The sequence below is a fragment of the Oryctolagus cuniculus genome, chromosome 4, assembly GCF_964237555.1.
Source record: "Oryctolagus cuniculus chromosome 4, mOryCun1.1, whole genome shotgun sequence".
Taxonomy (NCBI): domain Eukaryota; kingdom Metazoa; phylum Chordata; class Mammalia; order Lagomorpha; family Leporidae; genus Oryctolagus; species Oryctolagus cuniculus.
Window position 1 is genome coordinate 94,397,773 of NC_091435.1, and position 25,686 is coordinate 94,423,458.

The 25,686-nt window shown below is 43.0% G+C and overlaps 1 protein-coding gene across 2 annotated transcripts in view; it reads left to right on the plus strand.

Annotated features, from left to right (window-relative positions):
- Positions 1 to 228: 228 nt before the first annotated feature.
- VPS8 (VPS8 subunit of CORVET complex) overlaps positions 229 to 25,686 on the plus strand; it is a 274,516-nt gene continuing 249,058 nt past the window's right edge. For both annotated transcript variants that reach the window (XM_008266588.4, XM_070072435.1), the window contains exons 1-4: positions 229 to 346; positions 19,446 to 19,686; positions 20,480 to 20,548; positions 25,261 to 25,391. In XM_008266588.4, coding sequence (XP_008264810.1) covers positions 19,534 to 19,686; positions 20,480 to 20,548; positions 25,261 to 25,391 — 353 coding nt within the window. In that variant the 5' untranslated portion in view covers positions 229 to 346; positions 19,446 to 19,533. The remainder of the gene's footprint in view (positions 347 to 19,445; positions 19,687 to 20,479; positions 20,549 to 25,260; positions 25,392 to 25,686) is intronic.

A 25,686-nucleotide genomic window follows, 5' to 3' on the forward strand; every position in this document is an offset into this window, starting at 1 on the left:
TCTGGGCTGCCTAAAGTAGGGTCACTTTCTTGAATGCTAGATGAATTCACTCACATAGGGCTAGAGCAGAATGTCTTTTCTCAACTTAAGGATTGCTATTGGTCTATGCGCCGCGTCGGGCATTTGCATCACACTGGTCCCCCTAAGTCCCTGGGATGAAACAGGGTGGCTCTTGCCCTTTAAATAGGGGCGTGGTGTGGCGGCGAGCACCGCCCAGGAGAGGGAGCTGAGAAGAGGAAAGCGGAAGCGTGGACCCCGGTGGTAGGCGCTGCGCGTGCGTGAGGCTGGAGCAGGGGGCGGGGTGACAGGGGCCGGGGCTCCTGGGCCCGAATGGCTGCGAGCTCAGGTAACGAGTCTTCTTGGAGTGGGCCGGCGGGGAGGGGACAAGTGTGAGGGGCCCTACTGGGGTTGGGAGGAGAGCACGCGCCCCATCTCTGAGCCTCGGCCCCTTCTCCCGCGCGACGGCAGCGCGGCCTCGGGGAGCTGACGGAGCAGTCCCTGATGTGTTCAGTGGCCTGGGGCCGCAAGCCGGGTGGCATGGACTCTCGGGCGGAGGGGCTTGCCCTGCATTTGGCCCAGAACTGGGTCAGGCTGTTTCCACTGGCTGGTTCTGAACGTGTGTGAGGTCGAGGGGCAGGCGCGCCCACTGCCCGGATTGTGAGAGTAGGAGGTGGGTGGCCCTTCTCTGACCCCACAGTCCAGCGGCAGGGGTGTGAGCCTGCTCGTTGAGGTGGGGGTGTGGACTCCCCCATCCTCCGAGGACGGAGATGAGCCTGCGTCCTGTGGCCAAGGCCAAGGGCTAGCTGGGGTGCACTCTTAGGATTGATGCGCTCCCTGTGAGGCTGGTCTCCGTTTGTCCCTGACTGCAAGGGCTGCCCCAGGGTGGGGACAAGAGAGTGAAAGATGAGTGTCTGTGCCCTGGCTAGTTCCCCAGGAGCGGCACCCCGGGGAAGGAGGAAAACAGTTATCTAAAGTGCACGCATGAAACTAGTGTGCTTCAAACTAGGATAGGTGAGGTGACCTGGGATCCGTGAGCGAGGTTCCATGGGGTTCCATGGTCATGAGTTATCAGAGAAGGATGGGGCGCCTTCTGTGAATAAGGAGGTGTTCTACATCATCCTGACACTTTTTTTTTTTTTTTAAAGATTTATTTATTTGAAAGGGAGAGAGAGAGAGAGATAGTCCATCTGCTGGTTCACTCCCCAAATGGCTGCAATGGCTAGGCCTGGGCCAGGCTGAAGCTAGGATCCCAGAGTTTTTCTGGGTCTCCCACGTGGGTGCAGGGACCCAAGCACTTGGACCATCTTCTACTGCTTTCCCAGGTGCGTTGGCAGGGAGCAGGATCGGAAGTGTGGAGCGGCTGGGGTGCTGGTCGCTGCAGCCCTGACCCCTCACCCTTCCATTCTTGAGACTACTAATAGAATGCACAGGAAGGCCTGTGTCTGCCACATTGCCAGCCTTCTACCACATTATCCCCTCCTCCCACCAAAAGCATAACCAGAGGGAGGGAGGGGGAAAGTGGAGTAGAAAATGACAAATACACAGGGCTTCTATCTGCTGGTTCACTCCCCAAGTGTCCACAACAGCCAGGGCTGGACTGGGCCAAATCCAGGAGTCAGGAACTCAATCTAGGTCTCCCACAAGGGGGTAGGGTTGCAACCACTTGAGTCATTACCTGCTGTCTTCTAGAATCTGCATTAACAAGAAGCTGAAATTGGGAGCCCAACCTGGGAATCGAATCCTGCCCCTGCCATACGGACTGCAGATGTTAACCAGCATCTTAACTGCTAGGCCAAACACCTGCCCCAAACTTATCTTTTTATTCAGTTTTCCACAACTTTTAGTAGTGTCCTCATGTTTCCTTTGTACTTGTACCATCGTTGGCAGGTGGATGTTTTTTGTCTTCTAGAATCTTGGGCATCTTGATGAGTCTCAGCTGTATCCCACTAATCTATGGACATTTCCATGAGAGCAGATATTGGTTATATATGTGAATGAGCAGTAAGGCCTTTTGAACTTTATTAAAGTATGCTTAACTTTTGATCTGTGTATAGATTTCAGTAGCACCTTCTCTTGACCCACAGCTTCAGTGTTATCTGCACATATTTATTATATTGAATGGTTCTGTTCTTAACCATTATCTTCATTCTGCATAGCACTGAAGTGCATTCTGTGTTTCAGCAAGGAACTATATATTTCTCACTGCTATGAACGTCTCAGGTTTACTCTGGTAGCCATTCCACTTTTTTAGCCAAAATTTTTCTGTTATGTGACAGATATGCAACTCAAATGAACAAAATGGAATTTATTGGCTCACAAACATGGGTCGGGCTAGCGTGTCACTTAATTCAGGAACTCAGATGATGTTCTTATGTGTGTCTCCCTCTCCCCGAAGCATCTCTAACTCCTTGATGCCCTGTATCTGCTTCTGTACTTATAAGTCTTAGTCTACTATGTAAATACATGAAGATGTGACTGTAGGCAGTTTTTGTGTTACATCATCCAAGCTTAAGTGCTCCAGAGTAAAGAGAAAAGTTCTGCCTTCAGTATTCACAAATTCCAGGGAAGGCTCCTCACTGGCCAGATTGGATGTTGTGTGCCTCCACTTCCGGCTAAGTGGGTGGGGTACTTGATTGTCAGCACCACCAAAATCCCGTGGTAGGAGTATAGGAGGAACAGTTTCTCAAAGGAAGGGTGGGGAAGGTGCTGAGGTGTTTGTTTTTCCCTTTGCAGTTCAGCAAGGATCTTCTTGCTCTTTCCAAAGTCAGTGAATCTCTTGTGACTCTACATTCTCCTTAACACCTAAGAGAAATTGAAATGACAATTTTTTTAAAGATTTTTTAAAATTATTTTATTTGAAAGAGTTACAGAGAGTTAGAGAGAGACACAGAAAGGTCTTCCATCTGCTGATTGACTTCCCAGATGGTTGCAATGGCTGGAGCTGAGCCAGTCTGAAGCCAGGAGCCAGGAGCTTCTTCAGAGTCTCCCATGTGGGTGCAGGGGCCCAAGCACTTGGGCCATCCTCCACTGCTTTCCTAGGCACATTAGCAGGGAGCTGGATCAGAAATAGAGCAGTGGGACTTGAACTGGCACCCATATGGGATGCTGGCGTTGCAGGATGGGGCTTTAACCTACTGCGCCACAGTGCCAGCCCCGAGATGACAATTTAATTAATTGGGAATTAATAAAGGCCACCATGGGTTGGAATCCTATCTTCTATGGATTTTACTTGCAAGAATTCACCTATACCACTTACATGAAGAAGAAAGGGGGTTATATTTCAACCTATGCAGGGCCTGTATAAGGCCCAAGTGCTTCTTAGGAGTTCTTGAGGTTGGGGTAAGAGGTTCTCATAAAAGTAGGGATATATTAGAAGTTAGAAAGAAGTGATGATTTTTCTCATTCATTTCACTTATCACCTCATACACATACTGATATAAAACTGATAAATGATGTTAGAATTATGTATAATGTAGGTCTTTGGAGACTTGCTTCTCCTTACTGTTTTGTTTATTGTGATAGGATTAGATCCTTCTTTAGAAGGGGTGCTCCTTGGGGCTGGCGTTGTGGCACAGCAGGTTAAGCTATGCCTGCGATGCATCCCAAATGTTCGCAGGTTGAGTCCCAGCTGCTCCGCTTCCTGTTAATGTACCTGAGAAGGCAGCGGAAGATGGTCCAAATGCTTGGGCCCTGCCATCCATGTGGGAGACCTGGATGAGTTCCAGGCTCCTAGTTTCAGCCTGGTCCAGCCTCAGATGTCGCAGTCATTTTAGGGAGTGAACCAAGGGATAAAAGATCTCTCTCTACCTTTCAAAGAAATAAAATAAATCCCTTTTTTTTTCCCCTCTAAAGATCCATTCATTCATCTGAAAGGCAGAGCCACAGAAAGAGAGGAAGAGAGAGAAAGAGAAAGAGAGAGAGAGAGAGAGAGAGAGAGAGAGATCTTTTATCCTCAGATGGCCGCAATGGCCAAAGCAGTGCTGGTCCGAAGCCTGGAACCAGGGATTTCCTCTGGGTCACCCATGTGGGTGCAGGGACCCAAGCACTGGAGTCATTTCCTGCTGCTTTCTCAGGCCGTTAGCAGAGAGCTGGATTTGAAGTGAAGCAGCCAGGACTTGGGTCCGTGCCCATGTGGGATGCTGGCATCATAGGCCATGACTGTACCAGCTGTGCCACATGCTAAAATAATTCTTAAAAGGAAAAAAGAAGGGGTGCTCCTTGAGGGTTGTCTGATGGTTTTCAGTAGCACCTTAGCACTGAGTGCAGGAAGGTTTCAGGCACTTTTCCCTTCCTCTACCTTGGTTTTTTATTTATTTATTTATTTATTTTTTTTATTTGAAAGAGTTACACAGAGAGAGAAGAAGAGACAGAGAGAGAGAGGTCTTCCATCCGCTGGTTCACTCCCCAGTTGGCCGCAATGGCTGGAGCTCTGCTTATCTAAAGCCAGGAGCCAGGAACTTTTTCTGGGTCTCCCACATGGGTGCAGAGGCCCAAGGATTTGAGCCATCTTCTTCTTTCCTAGGCCATAGCAGAGAGCTGGATTGGAAATGGAGCAGCCGGGGCCTGAACTGGCACCCATATGGGATGCTGGCACTGCAGGCGGTAGCTTTACTTGCTATGCCACAGTGCTAGCCTCTCTACCTCCTTTTTGACATTTGTCATTCTATATGTATTTCCTGATTTAAATGACCTTTCTTCTCACTTGGACATTTACTAAGAGAAGAGAAAGAAAAACGAAAGTTTGACTTTTTTTGTAGTGACGGCTCCAAACACTGTGGGAGCTGCAGTTACCTAAATGTGCCTGGAGTTGGGAGGAAATTCAGGGTCAAGTAAGCAGCCCATCCCAGGATACAGTATTGAGACATCTAACACAAGGCTTGTTTCTAAAGTCCATTTATCAGGGCCATATTTGTGGCATAGTGGCATAGATTTGTGGCTACAACCAGTGGCTAGCACTGATTCATGTCCCAGCTGCTCCAGTTCTGATCCAGCTCCCTGCTAATGGCCTGGGAAAAGCAGCAGAAGATGGCTCAAATCCTTGGGTCCCTGAAACCCAAACAGGAGACTCAGAAGTTCTGCCTCTTGGCTTTGGATTGGCCCTGCTTTAGCTGGTGTGGCCTCTGGGGAATGAACCAGCTGATCAGAAATCTCTCTGGGGGCTGGCACTGTGGCGTAGTAGGTAACGCTGCCCTTACAGTGCCAGCATCCCATTTGGGCACCAGTTTGAGCCCCGGCTGCTCCACTTCCAATCCAGCTCTCTGCAATGGTCTGGGAAAGCAGAAGAGGATGGCCCAAGTCTTTGGGCCCTTGTACCTGCTTGGGAGACCCAGAAGAAGTTCCTAGCACCTGGCTTTGGATCAGCGCAGCTCTGGCCGTTGCAGCCAATTGGAGAGTGAACCAGCGGATGGAAGACCTCTCTCCCTCTCTCTCTGCCTCTCCTCCTCTCTCTGTGTAACTCTGACTTATAAATAAATAACTAAATCTTAAAAAAAAAAACTCTATCTGACTTTCAAATAAATAAATAAATAAAAATCTTTTTTTTTTTTTTTGGAAAGAAATTTGAGTGTTCTCACCGTACTCTAGAAAGGAGTCACCTCAGAGATTGACATGCAGTCTCTCAGGAAGCTCAGCACAGCTGATTTTGGTGCCGTGTTGGAACAGAATGCGGTTGTTATTTTGAGCACGGATGAAGATAGTTGTGTATGAGTCATGCGAGAACTGAGAGTGACCCATAGGGACAGCAAATGTCTGTGTCCGACTACATGCTCACTCTGAAGCATATAGTTGTGTAGTGGAATGCTGTGCAGTCTCTGGCTCTGTGTAAATCTTTATCCCCCCACCCCTTTGTTGAAGATGATAGTTGAATTCCTGTAAATTGCAGTGTCTATGAGGTGCATTTCCACTGTTTGCATCTTGGCCTGTAGGCTGAGTTAATGTAAAAGAACATGAAACATCTGAGATTATGAAGCCTGTGTCATGTTATACATGATCATTGAGGGAAAAAAAAAAAAAAACCACCTCTCCTAGAGGCAAAGACTGGGACTTTCACAGATGGGAGGTGTTTGGGAGTAGAGTATCTAATCCTGTATTCGGTTGAATGAGCACAAGTGCTGTTTGAGCTCTGGAATCCTGTGCTGTGCTGCTGGACTGCTTATCTAAGGAGAGAGTGGAGGGATGGATGGATTAATTAGCTAGCTGTTTAATTAGGCACTGGGATTTCAGTGGTGGACAAGGAAAATCTTGTGTTTACTCTCATAGAACCTGCCTTCCAACTGAGGGGATGGAGTGGTGGTTCAGACAGTGAAGAAATGATTGCAATGTAATCAGTGATGAAAGAGCAGTGTATGAGTGCATATTAACAGGGGACCTAGTCCAGTTGAGCAGGACTGAAAAGGGGTGTGTGTGTGTGAAAACAGTTTTAGCTGATACCTGTTAGGACCAGCAATGGTTGACAAACTTGATTACGTAGAAGTAGAAACTCAATTGTAACTTGACATATTGTGGCACAGATTTGTATATGCTATGAGTAAAATAATACTCTTTGAAGCTTAATAATTACAGCTAATAAAATGGGTACATTTAGTTTGCAACACAGGTGTTATTCCTATAGATCAGCAAGTATTTATTGCATGTCTATGTAGCTATAGAAGTCAGTGAACTTAGTGATGTGGAGTGTACTATAAGCATAGACCCATTTTTATTATATAAATGGGGAGAGAAAATGTCATATGGTTAAGTTACCTATTGAATCAAAATGAGGATATTCATTTTAGATTTAAAGGATGAGTGAGGAAAGAGGTTATAGATAGATCCAATTTGAATAATGCCCAGGAGGAAAGAGAAATTAGGTTAATACCACTACTTAGTGGTATTCCTTAGCAATGTTGCTACATGGTTCTAAGAAAAACAAGAGACAGGTTTGTTTTTGGTTTTTGTTTTCTTAATTTATTGATAGAGACAGAGAGGAAAGGGAGGGAAGGTCGGGGTTGGGGGAGGAGAGAGAACAGATCTTCCATCTTCCCATCCACTGGTTCACTTCCTGCATGTCTGCACCTGCTACGCCTGGGCCATACCTCCCTGCTGCAAGCCAGAGGCACAAGTACTTGCACCAGCCATTTGGGGAGTGAACCAATGGCTAGACGACTCTCCCTCTCTCTCCTTTTCTCTGTATTTCTGCCTTCCAAATAAATAAACAAACCTTTAAAGGAAGGAGGAAGGAGGGTCAACTCATGTGATGTCTGGAATCACAGGCTTATAATTTGGAATTTTAACCTGTAGTTTTTGGGGAGCTATTAAAAATGAGTCTATTTTCCAAAGGAAGATAATAGAAAATAAGTAGATGTTAGCCCTTTGTTGTAGTCTTTTTCTTCATAAAAACCCAAGAAGGCAAACTAATACAAAAAAAAAAAAATAGAAGAAGAGAAACACTTGGATCAGGAAGGCCAAGACAAAGTTGACATGTAACACTGCTTTTGTATTATGCTTTTGTGATATCTTTTTATCACAGTGTAGTAAATTTGGAAAAAACCGTCATTGATTTGATTTCACTATAATTTGAAGAGTGGCTCATAAGACACTTCAAGGGGAAAAGAATGTCAGAAAATTAAAAAGCTCCCCCCCAAAAAAAAAGTTCCTCATTAACCCGGCATAATTTAGGTGACATTCTAGAGTGTTTTTTTTTTGGCAGGCAGAGTGGACAGTGGAGAGAGAGACAGAGAGAAAGGTCTTCCTTTGCTGTTGGTTCACCCTCCAATGGCCACTGCGGCCGGCATGCTGCGGCCAGCGCACCGCGCTGATCCAAAGGCAGGAGCCAGGTACTTATCCTGGTCTCCCATGGGGTGCAGGGCCCAAGCACTTGGGCCATCCTCCACTGCACTCCCGGGCCACAGCAGAGAGCTGGCCTGGAAGAGGGGCAACCGGGACAGAATCCGGTGCCCCGACTGGGACTAGAACCCGGTGTGCCGGCACCAGAAGGTAGAGGATTAGCCTAGTGAGCGGCGGCACTGGCTAGAGTTCTTACTTAGTTGGCCAGTGTCCTATTGGGATTATTGCTGCTTATATGGAACACATATTTTTAAAGTACATTTAAAAAATATTTATTTGAAAGAGTTAAAGAGAATGCAAACTTTTTCATCTGCTGGTACACTCCCCAAATGGCTGCATCAGCCAGGGCTGGGCCACGCTGAAGTCAGGAAGCAGGAGCTTCATCTGGGTCTCCCACGTGGGTGGAAGATGCCCAAATACTTAGGCCACCTTCTGCAACTCTTCCCAGGTCATTAGCAAGGAGATGGATTAGAAGTGGAGCAGCCAGGACTTGAACTGGCATCCATGTAGGAGGTTGGCTTGGCAAATGACAGCTTTACCTGCTATGCCACAGCACCAACCCCTGAACACCTTTTTTAATGGTCCCTGAATCTATTAGTTGGTCAGGAATAACTTTATTAAGAGAAAATAACCTTGCAAATTATCAAGATGTTAGATAATCCTAAATCTGAACTATTAAAATATTAGCTTGTCAGCATTTAGAAAAGAACATTGTACTAGGTAGTCATGATTCTGTGACGTACATTTCCTATAGATTAGTATGATTTCATTCTAGGAGAGACTAAGAAATGGTTACTATAACCTGTGTTGTCTGCAAGTACTGTCTGGCATAGCATCCCTCTAACAACTATAAATCACTAGATTATGTGACAGTGGGGGCAAAGGACTAGTTGTAGAACTGAATAGTTCCTTGTCAGTCTTTGTACTGGGATAGCACGTGAGTGATACCTGAAGCAGTATCTGTATCAAGTGTGGCATACTGAGCGTCATTGATGAAATGTTAAGCATTTCACCATAGGTCTGCACATTGGGATGAAGAGCTTGCTCAGTAAATATGTGGGCAACGTCAATTGATAAGAGAAGATTACTATTTCAGAATGTTGAAGATGTGGCATAAAAAATTAATTGAGCTTTGCTTATATATTCGTTTCTTCCTGCTGCCATGATAAATTACCACCAACTTGGTAGCTTAAACTAATGCTGATTTATTATTTATAGTTCTCTAGCTCAAATTTTTTTATTTTTTAATATTTTATTTATTTATTTGACAGAGTTACAGTGAGAGAGAGAGAGAGAGACAGAGAGAGACAGAGAGAAAGGTCTTCCTTCCTTTGGTTCACTCCCCAAATGGCTGCAACGGCTAGAGCTCTGCCAATCTGAAGCCAGGAGCCAGGTGCTTCTTCCTGGTCTCCCACGCAGGTGCAGGCTCTCAAGCACTTGGGACATCTTCTGTTGCTATCCCAGGCCATAGCAGAGAGCTGGACTGGAAGAGGAGCAACCAGGACTAGGACTGGTGCTCATATGGGATGCCGGCACCGCAGGCAGAGGATTAACCCAGTGTGCCATGGCTCTGCCAACCAGTTCACATATTTTGACACCAGTCTCACTAAAATAAAAATATTGTGATGGGGTCCGAGGAAAGAACCCATTTCCTTGAGCTCCGCAGCATCTAGAGGCAACCTGTGTTCTTTGGCTCCTGGCACCCTGCCTCCATCTTCAAAACCTGCAGCATAGCATCTGTCCGACCCTGCTTCTGCTGTCACCTCTTTCTCATACCCTTTTACTGCTTCCATCTTCCACTTTAAAAAAAAAAAAGTATTTGAAAGGTAGAGTTAGAAAGAGAGAGGGAAAAAGATTGATCTTTCATCTGTTGGTTTACTTCCCAAGTAGCTGCAGTGGCCAAGGCTGTACCAGGTGGAAGCCAGGAACCCAGAGCTTCTTACAAGGTCTCCCACATGGGTGCAGGGGCCCAAGCACTTGGGCTATCTTTTGCTGCTTTCCCAGGTGCATTAGCAAGGAGCTGGATCGGAAGTAGAGCAGCCAGGACCGGTACCGGCGCTCATATGGGATTCTGGCATCATAGGCAGCAGCTTAACCCTCTACGCCACAATCCTGGCCCCCTGTCTTCCACTTTTTTTTTTTTTTTTTTTTTTTGACAGGAGAGTTAGTGAAAGAGAGAGAGAGAGAAAGGTCTTCCTTCTGTTGATTCACCCCCCAAATGGCCGCTACGGCCGGCGTGCTGCGCCGATCTGAAGCCAGGAGCCAGGTGCTTCCTCCTGGTCTCCCATGTGGGTGCAGGGCCCAAGCACTTGGGCCATCCTCTACTGTACTCCCGGGCCACAGCAGAGAGCTGGACTGGAAGAGGAGCAACCAGGACAGAATCCGGCGCCCCAACCGGATCTAGAACCCAGGGTGCCGGTGCCACAGGTGGAGGATTAGCCTAGTGAGCCACGGCACTGGCCGTCTTCCATTTTTAACAATCCTTGTGATTATATTGGGCCTACATGAATAATCCAGAGTAATCTCCACAATTCAAGGTCCTAATTTAATCATACTTGCAAAGTCTCTGTTGCCATATAAAATAACATATTCACAACTTGTGGGATTTAGCAGTGGTACTGGGCAACATTATTCTGTCTATCACAGGTAGGTTCAGGTACAGCTCAATATCTGAAAAATCCACCAGAGTTGCTCTAGTGAATTGTTTTTAAAAATAATCTGAGCGTGGTGACTTTTGATTCAGCGGATCTGTTTGGATTGGAAGATTTTGCTCTCTGGAATAAAGCAATAACTGTAGATAAGTGACAAAAGAGAAGCTAAGAGGACTGGCATGTGGCACAGTGCATTAAGCTGCCACCTCCAACACTAGTGTCCCTTATCCAAGTGCCAGTTTGAGTCCTGGCTGCTTCACTTCTGACCTAGCTTCCTGCTAATGAGCTTGGGAAGGCAGCAGATAGATGGTACCTGTGAGAGGCCTAGATGGAGTTCTTAGCTTCTGGCTTTGGCCTGGCCCAGTTCGGTCTATTGTTAGCATTTGGGGAGTGCACCAGTGGATGGAAGATTTTGCTGTCTTTCCCTCTTTCTCTGTCATCTTTGAATAAATAAATAAGGTTTTTAAAATTTATTTAAAAGAGCTACAGAGAGACGGAGAGGGAGAGGGAGAAGGAGAGAGAGAGAGAGAAAGAGAGAGAGATATCTTCTGTCCAGTGGTTCACTCCCCAGCTGACTGCTATGGCCAGGACTGAGCCAGGCCAAAGCCAAGAGCTTCATCCAGGTCTCCCATGTGGGTTCAGGGGCTCAAACCCTTGAGTCATCTTCTGCTGCTTTCTCAGGCACATTAGCATGCAGCTGGATTGGAAGTGGAGCAGCTGGAACTTGAACCAACACCCATATTGGACACTGATGTCACAGGTTGCAGCTTAACCTGCTGTGCTTTAACACTGGCCCCAGGTCTTTAACAAAGATTGGGGGGGGGGGGAGACTAAGGAAAGGGACATAGTTGACTTTACTGATGACATGTATACTAAAGTTGATGTTTAAAAAGACCAAAACATGATTTTAGAATGAGTAGTATACAACACCTTTTGTAATTAAAAGGTTGTTTTTTTTTTTTTTTTCTATCTACTTGAAAGGCAGCAAGACAGAGAAAGATCTCCACCCACTGGTTCACTACCCAAATGCCCACAGCAGCCAAGCCTGGGCCAGGCTGAAGCCAGGAGCTAGGAACTCCATCACAATTTTCCATGTGTGTGGCAGGGGTGCAGGCACTTGAACCATCATTTGCTGCCTCCTAGGCTGCATCAACAGAAAGGTAGATTTGAAGCATAGTAGGTGGGCCTCAAACTGGCACTCACATATGGGATCCAGGCTTTGCAAATGGTAACTTAACCCATTGCACCAGAATACCTGTTCTTACAGTTAAGGATTTTAATTTTCTCTGATGCTTTACTAGGGGCTGTATTAGTCTTAGACACCCCACTACTGCTTAGGTTGTGAGAAACTGCTACTAGGCTATGAGAAGATATCCTGATGTGCTTGGCTGGACCTTTATGAAAACACAGGATCTTATTTTAGAGTCTTTAACCTTAGAAGAATTTGGAACTTTTGAGGATAATTTAAATAACAGATTACTTTCATAGGAAAGCACTGAGTGTCCAGCATTATTCTAAATTTTCTATAGTCATTATATCATTTGTTTCTTATAGTAGTTCTACAAAATAGTTATATTCCTAAGAATCAGTTATTTAACACAAATTAACTAAACACCTACCATATATCCATCACAGGAGACCTCCTTCCTCCCCAACTACCAGAATTTCTGTTCTAGGTTCAGATTCTCTAGTAAGAATGAAATAAAAATCTTTAAAAAATGTTAAGAAGTGCAAGGAAGAGAGTCCTGGTATGATCTAAGGCCCAGATTCTAGTCTTCTTGTTACTGAAAAGTTTGGTCCTTGTCAATGGTACCAGATCAGAATATTGATGATTGGATTTGAGGATAAAGAAAAGAGAAGATTTGAATAATCCACTGGTGGATGAGGAGGGTTGCAGGCTAAAGTTTCAAGAACTACTGTCCTCGTTAGTGAGGAGATGTGGAAATGGAGGGCTTTGGGAAGATTAAACAATTTGACCAAGGCTGTGGACAGGAAGGGGTAAAGCCCTAATTCAAACCTGATTTTAATAGGCTCTTTGGATTCTCTTTCCACTTTGCCCCAAATCATGTTAGTAAAAGGAGCACACTGAAGGGAATGAGGTTGGAAATGGAGTAGGGAGGTTGGCAGGACAGTATTCTTTCTTCAAGGAATATATGATCACCTTACACTAATTCAGTGTATATGATTATTCACAGATGCTGAATTGTGCGGTCTTTTTTTTTTAACTTTTATTTAATAAATATAAATTTCCAAAGTACAACTTTTGGATTATAGCGGCTTTTCCCCCCATAACCTCCCTCCCACCTGCAACCATCCCATCTTCCACTCCCTCTCCCATCCCATTCTTCATCAAGATTCATTTTCAATTATCTTTATATACAGAAGATCAACTTAGTATATACTAAGTAAAGATTTCAACAGACTGTACCCCCACAGACACACAAAGTATAGAGTACTGTTTGAGTAATAGTTTTACCATAGTAGTAGTTTTACAACACATTAAGGACAGAGGTCCTACATGGGGAGTAGGTACACAGTGACTCACGTTGTTGATTTAACAATTGACACTCTTATTTATGACATCAGTAATCACCCGAGGCCCTTGTCATAAGCTGCCAAGGCTATGGAAGCCTCTTGAGTTCACCAACTCCGATCTTATTTAGACAAGGCCATAGTCAAAGTGGAAGTTCTCTCCTCCCTTCAGAGAAAGGCACCTCCTTCTTTGATTGCCCATTCTTTCCGCTGGGATTCACTCACAAAGATCTTTCATTTAGGTCATTTTTTTTTTTTTTTTCCAGAGTGTCTTGGCTTTCCATGCCTGAAATACTCTCATGGGCTCTTCAGCCAGATCCGAATGCCTTAAGGGCTGATTCTGAGGCCAGAGTGCTGTTTAGGACATCTGCCATTCTATGAGTCTGCTGTGTATCCTGCTTCCCATGTTGGATTGTTCTCTCTTTTTAAATTCTATCAGTTAGTATTAGCAGACACTAGTCTTGTTTATGTGATTCCTTTGACATTTAATCCTATCATTATGATCAATTATGAACTTAAAATGATCACTTTGACTAGTAGGATGGCATTGGTACATACCACCTTGATGGGATTGAATAGGAATCCCCTGGCACATTTCTAGTTCTACCATTAGGGGTAAGTCTGAGTGGGCATGTGCTGAATTGTACATCTCCTCCCTCTCTTATTCCCACTCTTATATTTAACAGGGATCACTTTTCAGTTAATTTAAACACCTAAGAATAATTGTGTGTTAATTAAAGAGTTCAACCAATGGTATTAAGTAGAACAAAAAAATACTAAAAGGAATAAAATAGTAAGTTGTTCATTGACAATCAGGACAAGGGCTGATCAAGTCATTGTTTCTCATAGTGTCCATTTCACTTCTACAGGTTTCCTTTTAGGTACACAGTTAGTTGTCGCCAATCAGGGAGAACATATGATATTTGTCCCTTTGGGACTGGCTTATTTCACTCAGCATGTTTTCCAGATTCCTCCATTTTGTTGCAAATGACCAGATTTCATTTTTTTTATTTATTTTTACTGCTGTATAGTATTCTATAGAGTACATATCCCATAATTTCTTTATCCAGTCTTAGGTTGATGGGCATTTAGGATGATTCCAGGTCTTAGCTATTGTGAATTGAGCTGCAATAAACATTGAGGTGCAGACAGCTCTTTTATTTGCCAATTTAATTTCCTTTGGGTAAATTGCAAGGAGTGGGATGGCTGGGTCATGTGGTAGGGGTATATTCAAGTTTCTGAGGAATCTCCAAACTGTCTTCTATAGTGGCTTTAGCAGTTTGCATTCCCATCAACAGTGCATTAGTGAGCCTTTTCCCCCACATCCTCGCCAGTATCTGTTGTTGGTAGATTTCTGTATGTAAGCCATTCTAACTGGGGTGAGATGAAACCTCATTGTGGTTTTAATTTGCATTTTCCTGATGGCTAGTGATCCTGAACATTTTTTCATGTGTTGGTTGGCCGTTTGGATTTCTTCTTTTGAAAAATTTCTATTCACGTCCTTGGCCCATCTCAGTAATGCTAGATAGAAGATAAAAAGAGCTAGAAAAAAGTTGTTTACATTCTCGAGTTATTTTGGAAAGACTAATATGAAGTATGAAACATTTCAAATGATTAAGTAATTTACATAAAAAGTTCTCCTTTTTTGTGCATGGTCTTTTCCATTTTTTTTTTAAGATTTTATTTATTTACTTGAGAGATAGAGTTAGAGAGAGGGAGAGACAGAGAGAAAGATCTTCTATCCACTGGTTCATTCCTCAAATGGCCACAATGGCTGGAGCTGGGTCTGTCTGAAGCCAGGAGCCAGGAGCTTCTTCCAGGTCTCCCACATGGGTGCTGGGGCCCAAGCACATGGGCCATCTTCTGCTTTCCCAGGCTGTAGCAGAGAGCTGGATTGGAAGTGGAGCAGCTGGGACAAGAACCAGTGCCCATATGGGGTGCTGGCGCTACAGGTAGAGGCTTAGCATACACCACAGCACTGGCCCTGTCTTTTTCATTATTTTAAAATAAAGTGTAACACTAACAATAACTGTCTTTAGGAATCACTGAATGTGAGTTAGATGGTACATGTTTATAAATACTTTTTTTGACAGGCAGAGTGGACAGTGAGAGAGAGAGAGACAGAGAGAAAGGTCTTCCTTTTTATCATTGGTTCACCCCCCAATTTTAAAAAATTGTTTATTTCCATCTGTTTGAAAGGCAGAGCCACAGAGAGAAAGGGAGATCTTCTATCTGCTGTTGTACTCCCAAATGCCTGCAACAGCCAGGACTGTGCCAGGCCAAAGCCAGAAGCCAAGACCTTCATCAGTCTCCCACATGGGTAGCAGGGGCCCAAGCACTTGGGCCACTATTCTCTGCTTTCCCAGGGGCATCAGTGGGGAGCTGGATCAGAAGTGGAGTGTCCAGTACTCTAACCAGCATTCAGATAAGGCATCATGAGCAACGACTTTACCCACCTCACCCCACCACAAAATGTGCTCTTATAAGTAGTTGTTGGATGATTGTAACCAGTTCTGCTTAGTGGTGTACATAACAGTGAAAAACTTTAATCTGTCATGAGACAGTTCAATCTTCTGTGGAGAAAGGCATATAAATGTTAATAGCTCTGCAAAGGGAGCAGTACTTTTAGTACCTGATGTTGGAAAGATGCTTCTGAATGTTGCCAGATACAGAGTACTCTCAGCGTGTCTTCTAGGAATGTATTTGATAGCATATGTTTTATAGAACAGAGCCTTAGAATCTATTTTCTGTAGCATGTGAAAGAAATTCGTCTATATTTGGTAATATACCACATGTACTAACTAGAAAATTTGGTTTTAGCTCTTAAAAAAATCAGTTTTTGTGAGTCCGCATGTCTTACACATAGTGGCCATTCGTTCACTTCACTGAGGAATTAACTAGCAGATGTTTACCATGGGGGTGAGAGCCGTTGTTGGTAGTGGTGTGTGTTCCCCCTGAGAGCAGTGTGGGGTTCAGAAAGGCTGAGCCTTAAGGTTTTTTGGCTCGTCCACAGGGCATGCATCCCAAGACCTCATGTGGGCTCCTGCAACTCAGATAGTACTGGACCCTAAACAATACGCTGTTCCCTCAGAATCCATGGGGATTGGTCCCAGGAACCCACCTCTCCCCAGAATGCATGAGTGTTCAATACCTTTATATAAAAGGGCATAGTTGTTGTATTTAGCCTACGAACATCCTACTGTGTACTTTAAATCATCTCTAGGTTATTTTTAATGCCTAATACAATGTAATGCTACATAAATAGTTATTATACTGTATTGCCTAGGGAGTAATTACTAGACAAAAAACTGTACATGTTTAGTTCAGGTACAATTTTTAAAAATACATTTTCGGCCGGTGCTGTGGCTCACTAGGCTAATCCTCCGCCTTGCGGCGCCAGCACACCGGGTTCTAGTCCCAGTCGGGGCACTGGATTCTGTCCCAGTTGCCCCTCTTCCAGGCCAGCTCCCTGCTGTGGCCCGGGAGTGCAGTGGAGGATGGCCCAAGTGCTTGGGTCCTGCACCCCATGGGAGACCGGGAGAAGCACCTGGCTCCTGCCATCGGATCAGCGCGGTGCGCCGTCCGCAGCACGCCAGCCACGGTGGCCATTGGAGGGTGAACCAATGGCAAAGGAAGAGCTTTCTCTCTGTCTCTCTCTCTGACTGTCCACTCTGCCTGTCAACAAAAATAAATAAAATAAAAATAAAAATACATTTTCAATTCACAACTGACTCCATGGATGCAACATGTATGGGTATGGAGGGCAGCTGTGTTTTGTTTTTTTTTTTTTTATATATACATACTTAAGATAAAATTTAGGTTATAAATTAAGCCCAGTAAGAGGTTAGCAAAATTACATAGAATGGTTATCGCATGTTCTTTAATAAGAGTTATGCGAGAGTGGGAGTCTGGCCCAGCAGTTAAGGCACAGTAAGATGCCTGCATTCCATACCTAAGTGCCTGTATTCCGTTCCCAGCTTTGCCTCCCAATTCCAGCTTCCTGCTAATGCAGACCCTGGGAGGCAGCAGATGATAGCTCAGTAATCAGGTTTCTGCCACCTACATATCAGAGCTGGATTGAGTTCCTGGCTTTGAGTTGCAACCCAACACTGGCCATTATGGGCATTTGAAGAGTGAACCATAGGGCTGGTGCTGTGGCCTAGCGAGTGAGGCTGCCACCTACAGTGCCGGTATCCCATGTGGGCACTGGTTCTCCGCTTCCGATCCAGCTCTCTGCTGTGGCCTGGGAAAGCAGAAGACGGCCCAAGTCCTTGGGCCCCTGCACCCACATGGGAGACCCAGAGGAGGCTCCTGGCTCCTGGCTTCAGATAGGCTCAGCTCTGGCTGTTGCAGCCATTTTGGGGAGTGAACCAGTGGATGGAAGACCTCTCTCTCTCTGCCTCTGCCTCTCTGTGGCTCTGCCTTTCAAATATATAAATAAACCTTAAAAAAAAAAAAAAAAAAAAAAAAAAAGAGTGAACCAGAGGATAGGAGCTCTCTCTATCCATTTTTCTTCTTCCTTCCTGTATCTGTCTCTGTGTATCTGCCTCGTGAGTTAAAAAAAAAAATAAAGAAATAACATGATCTCCACTTGAAGAAAGCCATCCCCACTTTTTAAAAAAGGTTACATGAATATGATCTCTCAAAATATCGTACTGTAATGCACTCACCCTGATGATGTGACGTAATATAATGTCTGTGTGATGAGATGAAATGAGTTGAATGATTAAGTACTCATCATGTACTCGGGCTACAGGTACCTTTTTCTTCCTTCACAGTTTCATGGATGGATGATTCATTCTTAGTGTAGATCTTCGCAACCTCAGCATATGAAGTTTTTTCTTATTCAGTCAAGAACTTTCACCCTTTTCATTTAAAGGAATTATTTTATGGCTTCTGTCTGGCATATCCAAATTGACAGCACCATCGCTTTGGGAACATTAATTAAGTAAAATGAGGGTTTCTTGAACACAGGAACTCGACCATCCATCTGACAACTGAGATGGCCACTAAGTGACTGATGGCAGACAGTGTGTACAGTACAGTTATGCTCCAAAAAGGAATGATTCATGTTCCAAGTGGCTCAGAGCAAGACAGTGCAAGATTTTGTCATGCTGCTCAGAACAGTGCTTAATTTAAAACTTATGAATTCTTTATTTCTGGAACTTCCATTTAATATTTTCAGACTGTGGTTGCCCGTAGGTAACAAGTTGAAGAAAGTGAAACCATAGTTAGGGAAAAGTTACTATACAGGGGAAAACAAAATGACCTAGTTTAGAAAAGAAAATTCACTCTTATAGTCATGATTCCTGTGACATTGTTTCTTTATTCTAAACAGGGAAACCTAATTGAAGCACAATCTAAAAACATTTAAAAGCAAATTTAATTATTAAACTTAAAATTCTTTTAATATATTTTAGTATATATTAGAAGTGACAGCTTTGCAAGCAAACCAGATTACCTGTATTTTTTGGTATAAACATAGTGTTCTATTGTTTAGAGCAGTGAAATACAGAGATTTCTAGTTTTCCTTAGTACTTAATTTTCCTCTGAAAATGTTCATGTTTGGTGCTGGTGCTGTGGCATATCTCATGTAGACACCAGTTTGGATCCTGGCTGCTACACTTCTTATCTAGCTCTCTGCTTATGCTCCTGGAAAAGTAGCAGAAGATGGCCCAAGTCCTTGGGCCCCTGCACCCACATGGGAAACATGAAAGAAGCACTGGGCTTCTGGCTTCAGCCTGGTCCAGCCCTGGTCTTTGCAGCCATTTGGGGAGTGAACAAGTGGATGGATATGTCTGTCTGTCTGTCTGTCTGTCTCTCTGTAACTCTGCCTTTCAAATAAATAAGTAAATCTTCTAAAAAAAATCCATACTTTTTTTCCATGACTGGATTTTTTTTCCTACAGATCTTGATAGGCTGTGGGATTATTTTATCCTGGAGTCATTGTTGTTTCCCTTAGTATATTTCAACCCTTAGATGTGCTTGTGTTGTGTTAAATGACTCGATATCTATCCTCAGTGTCTGCGCTGAGTTCCTGAGACATATTTCTTTCTGTGTGACTCCAGCAACAAAACTGGTCCATGCACCCACCTCCAGGGAACTGGAGAGTAACCCTGATATTTGGGGATATAAAGAAGGAATTAATTGCAGCTTTTGGCACCAATTTACCCTCATGCTGCTGGGTACATGAATGTAGTTAGTATCAGGGCTCTTGGAAGAGCCTAAGTTTCATGACTTTGGTGGGCCACTTCCCAGACGTCTCAAGTCTGAGGTGTTCTTCCTCTGTGCTTCATGCAGACATGTGTACCCAAATGTTGATTTCTGTTTTCCTGTAATCAGAGAACTGAGTGAAGTCTCATCAAGTAAATCTTTGGAATGGCCACTTGACAAGGAAGAAATCTAAGTGATACTTTTTTTTTTCCTTTTTTTGAAAAGAGATTGTCACCCAGGTCCTCGTGATCTAAAGCCCAAAACAAAACCAACACTTGCTTGGGTTAACTGAACAAAGTCAATACAAATAAATATGGAAAATGAACCAGACCATGAAAGTGTGGAACAGACCCTCTGTGCCAAGACTACTGAAGAAGAACTGAATAAGACTTTCAATCTAGAAGCTTCACTTTCAAAATTCTCTTATATAGATCTGGACAAGGAACTGGAATTCAAAAATGACTTGGTAAAAATTTCAATTTTTGTCAAATGATGAGGTTAACCAGTAGATTGGTTAGAATGTGGTTTATAACCCAGAGACTAAATATGCCACTTTTGCATGGGTTAATGGGAGTCTATTATTATTCTTCATTTGTATAGTCCATTGCAGTTTATGAAACACTTTAGCTCATGCTATCATTTGAGCTTCACAGCTCTCACAACACTGTGATAATCCATTTTATAGATGAAGACATTGGCGTGCAGTTATATTCAATTACTTCTCAAGGTCGTAGAGCTGGCAGTGTGTTTAGAATTCTTCTACAGCAATTTTCCCCTATTGATTTAATGTTATATTAATGGCTTTCTGTGATTATGAGAATATTTAATGACAAGTGGCTTCACCTAATCATCTTTTACCATAAGTTATGAAATAACTAAGAATTGCAATGGGTATCATTTGTATATCATTTATGACTTATGTGCACACTTAGAAAATTAAGGTTTGTCAGAAGACATGCTATTTTGTCTTATTTAAGAAAGCAGATGCAAAAGTACTTAAATGCAAGCTTTCTAGAAAGAATTTTCAGTATGATGTAGTCAGTGCACACACATCCTTAATAGTCACTAAGTGTATGGTTAGGAAAGAAATAAATCTGTAGTCTTTTGATGTAAATTTTATTACTGAGTATTATTGAATTGACTGTATGATAAGTTTGCTGCTAAATTTGTCTTTTAATTAATAACGGTTATAATTAATTAAGACAGTTATAAGGAGGAAGGCATCATTATGTGACCATTAATTTCCTTTCTTTATTTAGATTGATGACAAGGAGTTTGATATTCCTCAAGTTGATACACCACCAACACTAGAAAGCATACTAAATGAGGTAAGTACATGTTAATGAAGACTATCATTTTGTGGCACTGATTTTAATGTTTTTTGGGCTATAGTGTGTCTATGTGTGCTCTATCCATTATGGTAGCTACTAGTGTCAGTTTAAAGTTTAAATGAATTACAATTCAGGGGCCTGTGCTGTGACACAGCAGGTTAACCCTCTGCCTGTCCTCTGCCTGTGGTGCCAGCATCCCATATGGGCACCGGTTCTAGTCCCGGCTGTTCCTCTTCCAGTCCAGTTCTCTGCTATGGCCTGGGAAAGCAGTGGAAGATGGCCCAAGTCCTTGGGCCCCTGCACCCATGTGGGAGACCTGGAGGAAGCTCCTGGCTCCTGGCTTTGGATCAGCACAGCTCTGACCGTTGCAGCCATTTGGGGAGTGAACCAACAGAAGGAAGACCTTTCTCTCTCTCTCCCTCTCACTGTCTATAACTCTACCTCTAAAATAAATAAAATCTTAAAAAAATTTAAAAAGTAAAAATGAATTACAATTCAATAAAAACTCAATTCCCCAGCTGCACACGGCACATGTCAAGGCCTCAATGGCCACTTGTGGCTAGTGGTTAACTATAGTGGACGGCACAGATATAGAATATTCCCGTCTTTGCAAGAAGTTCTGTTGGACAGCGCCAGTCTAGACTGTGAGCTTCTCAAGGGCAGAAAGCATGCCTTGTTCATCTTTAGAGCTTCAGACTTTAGACCCTGTATGCCCAGCACAATGCCCAATACTTGTTAGACTTCAGAAATAAATTTTATTAAGTGCATTGGAATACTGAATTCATGTCACTTTTGAGTTCTGTTATGTGCTGATAATTATCATATCTACCAATGATATTCAAAAAGCTCATCCTGTGATGCTAAATAGCATCTTGCCACATTATATAGCAATAAGCTTCATTAATCTACATGAAGAAAACAAAGTAGTTTATCTCAGGAATACCATCTCTGCTAAAAGTTTTCTAAAGTTTGAAATCGTGTTACCCTCCTTTGAATTGGAAGTCAGAAGGCTTTATCAAGGAATTTTGTGGGAGTACATGGTTGGTGGAAGGTGTATTTTTATGTACACCTTTTTTATGCATCTATAGGCATCTCTTAAACTCAATCTTCTTGGTCCTTAAAAACTTGTGTAAGACCTTCCCTTGGAGATTTCAGCTTCTAATTTGAGGAAAATTTCTCTTACTTGTAAATGTATTTCAGATCTATAGTTTTGTCTTCTAAAAGATAAGGATGCAAAGGTTCCTCAACAGAAATGCCCACTGATACCAAAGCTGTTGGGCTCTGTCTTTGTTACTATTTTATCTATACTTTAAGGGTTGTAGGCAAAACTTTGTGGGATGCAAACTCCTGTCTCTGTGAGTCATATTTAAAATTTTTTTTTGTATGGCTTTGATGTCTATTTTTTATGTCTGTTTGATGTTGCTGTTACTTTTAATGTGCTTTGGCTTCAAAAATGTTCTGTATGATGTGTGTTAAGTCTTAAGCATTTTTAGATTTGACAAAGAAGACTTTGTCCATGAAAGAATATCCTGTTACAGTGAAATATCCTTTATTTATTACAATTACATTTCATTCTGTATTTGATATAGAGGAAATCTTCCATTTAGAAATGAGATTAATTTTACTCAACTTTGTTAATGTGATTTTAATCATCCTTATTTTAATTATCATTCTACATTTAAAATAATTTTTATATTTTACATATTAGTATATTTTATATAATTTTGGCAAGGAAAATAATGCTGTTATAATGGGACTATAGTTTATGAAGGAAAGCTGACCTTGTAAAACTTTCTTATCTATGAGTGACAGTATGTGAGTCATTAGTGGCTTACTGAGAAGATAGTACTTTTATCATCCTCAATGGGAATGTGGGTGCCTAGTGTATTTGGGTCATGGTGTTAGATGTTGGGGTTATAAAGAGCTGTGTATTCTTCTCTGTCTTTGAGAGAGATACGAGACTGGAGGTGGCCAGCCTCTCACCTCCAGAAGGCTAGGTAGATAGGTAAGTGAAAGAAAAAATAATTTAAGCTGTAGAAAGTTACAAAGATTATAACAAGGAGAGGAAGTAAAAAAGGAAAACTTTTTTTTTAAGGCTTATTTATTTAGAAGTCAGAGTCACAGGGGCTGGCCTTGTGGCGCAGTGGATTAATGCCCTGGCCTGAAGCGCTGGCATCCCACATGGCCACTGGTTCAACACCCAGCTGCTCCACTTCCGATCCAGCTCCCTGATGTGGTCTGGGAAAGCAGACCTTTGAAAGTTTGCTGTCTCTGAGATTTTTAATTTTGAAATTCCATTCTCTAACTATGACTTTTTCCCCAATCACTCATTTTATTAAACTTGTCCTTTTGGGGCCAGCATCGTAGTGTAACAGGTAAAGCTTCTGCCTATAATGCTTGCATCCCTTATGGGTGCTGATTTGTGTCCTGGCTGCTCCATTTCCAATCCAGCTCCATGCTAATTGCCTGGGAAAGCAGCAGAAGATGGCCAAGGTGCTTGAGCCCCTGCCACTCACGTAGGAGACCTGGATGAAGCTCCTGGCTCCTGCCTGGCCTTTTGTGGTCATCTGGGGTGTGAACCAGCAGATGGAAGATCTGTCTCTTTGGGTCTTTCCTTCTCTCTCTGCAGCTCTGACTTTCAAATAAGTAAGTAAATCTTTGAAAACAACAACAACAAAAACCCTGTCTTTTTATCTTATTAAGACCATGTCTCAATCTTTCCTGGTCTCCTAGTTTCTGAGAGTGGTCCTGAGTTTATTTCAGTCTTGCAGTTGGAGCCAGAAAATTCTTTTGGACTTTTTGTTGAAGTATAACATACTTGCAGAAAGGTGCACAAATCTTAAGTACACTGCATGGCAAATTTTCACATGCTACAAAACCTGTTCAACCAGAATTCAGATGAAGAAAGAAAACATTACTAGCACCCTTAAGGTTTCTCTCATGCCCCTTTCCTACCCAGTTGCAGTGTAATTACTGTCCTAACTTGAACCAGCATTGGTGAGTTTGCCTACTTTGAACTTGATATAAATGGAATTATACAGTGTGTGCCCTTGTGTATCTGACTTACTTCTCTCAATACTATATATTTAGTTTTATTTGTATTTTGTAATTCATTGTTCATTATTATTGCTGTATAGAATTTTTTTTAAAAATATTTATTTATTTATTTATTTGAAAGGCAGAGGCAGAGAGAGAGAGAGAATGGAGGGTGAACCAACGGCAAAGGAAGACATTTCTCTCTCTCTCTCTCACTGTCTACTCTGTCAAAAAAATAAAAATAAAAAAAAATAAAGTCAGAGTTACACAGAGAGAGAAGGAGAGGCAAAGAGAGAGAGAGAGAGGTTTTTCATCCTCTGATTCACTCCCCAAGTGGCCGCAATGGCCAGAGCTGTGCTGATCTGAAGCCAGGAGCCAGGAGCTTCCTCTGGATCTTCCCATGTGGGTGCAGGGGCCCAAGGACTTGGGCCATCTTCTGCTTTTCCAGGCCATAACAGAGAGCTGGATCGGAAGTGGAGCAGCCAGGTCTTGAACCAGTGCCCATATGGGATGCCAGCACTGCAGGCTGCAGTTGTACCGCACAGTGCCGGCCCCCCATATATTTTTCTTTCTTTTTTTTTTTTTTAAAGATTTATTTATTTTACTTGAAAGTCAGAGTTACACACAGAGAAGGAGAGGTAAAGAGAGAGAGAGAGACAGAGGTCTTCCATCTGCTGGTTCATTCCCCAATTGGCCGCAATGGCTGGAGCTGCGCTGATTCGAAGCCAGGAGCCAGGAGCTTCTTCCAGGTCTCCCACATGGGTCCAGGGGCCCAAGGGCCTGGGCCATCTTTTATTGCCCTCCTAGGCCATAGCAGACAGCTGGACAGGAAGTGGAGCAGCCAGGACTCAAACCAGAGCCCATATGGGATGCTGGCACTGCATGTGGCTTTACCCACTACGCCACAGCACTGGACCCCCCATATATCTTTCTTAAACATGATTTACATCATTTCCCTTCATTTTTAAAAAAGCTCGGGCATTCCCACTGCCTACTACATATAGTATACTATTCCATTAAATGAGTGAGTCCTATTATGTATCAAGCATCATCCTGGGCACTAGGAGTACAGTAGTGGGCTAGGTTGACATGGGCCCTGCTGCCATTTAATGTAATGGAATATGAGGCCTTTCACAATTTGGATCTCAGCTTACCTTTCCAGGGTTATCTCCAGCTTCTACTCATATGCTTCAGTCATTCTAGACAACTTTTCTCTGCGTACAGTCCATAGTATGAAATCACTGTGTTCACACATATTATTTCCTACCCAGAATGCCTTTCATGTGCTTCCTTGTCTTGTTTCTCACAAACTATTTGTAGAAGCAGGTGATACTTGTTTACTTCTGATAAGCCAGTTGTTAGCTACCTAGTAAAGCATATATACAGGTTTGAATTTTAAGAAATGTTCTGTAACCAACAATAATCTGTATAACTGCTCTTATTTCTTCTTGAAACAAGTGGGAAATTTGGGGAGGGAAATCTTTGAAGAGAGGAATACCTGTCTAGAGTTGAAATTTAATTCTGTACTTTGCATCTCTGGTCAGCAAGAAAGTGCAAGATAGAGGTGAGAAGCAGAAATAAGCACTTGAGTTCTTTGGAGAAACCTATTAATGCCTCGCTGACTTGTCTCATAGAGTATTCAGAATTTGTTGATCTGTCTTCTTCCAATTTAGACTGATGATGAAGATGATTCTTTTGTTCTTGAGGATCCTACATTGTTAAACATCGATGCTATTGATTCTCACTCCTATGATACTTCATCTGTGGCAAGCTCAGATAGTGGTGACAGGACCAACTTAAAAAGGTAAGTATTTTTGGGGTGGACTTTCAGGGCAGCTGTTATGACGCTGCTTGGGACTCCTGTTTCCATATCAGAGTGCTTGGGTTTGTGTCCACCTCTTTTCCCAATTCCAGCTTTCTGGTTATGCATACTCTGGGAGGCAACAAGTAATGGCTTAAGTACTTGGATACCTGATACCCACGTGAAAGACTTGGATTGAGTTCTGGATTCCAGATTTCAGCCTAGCTCAGCCCTAACTGTTTGAGGCATTTGGGGAGTGAACCAACATATGGAAGATACTGATTTTTTCTGTCTTCCA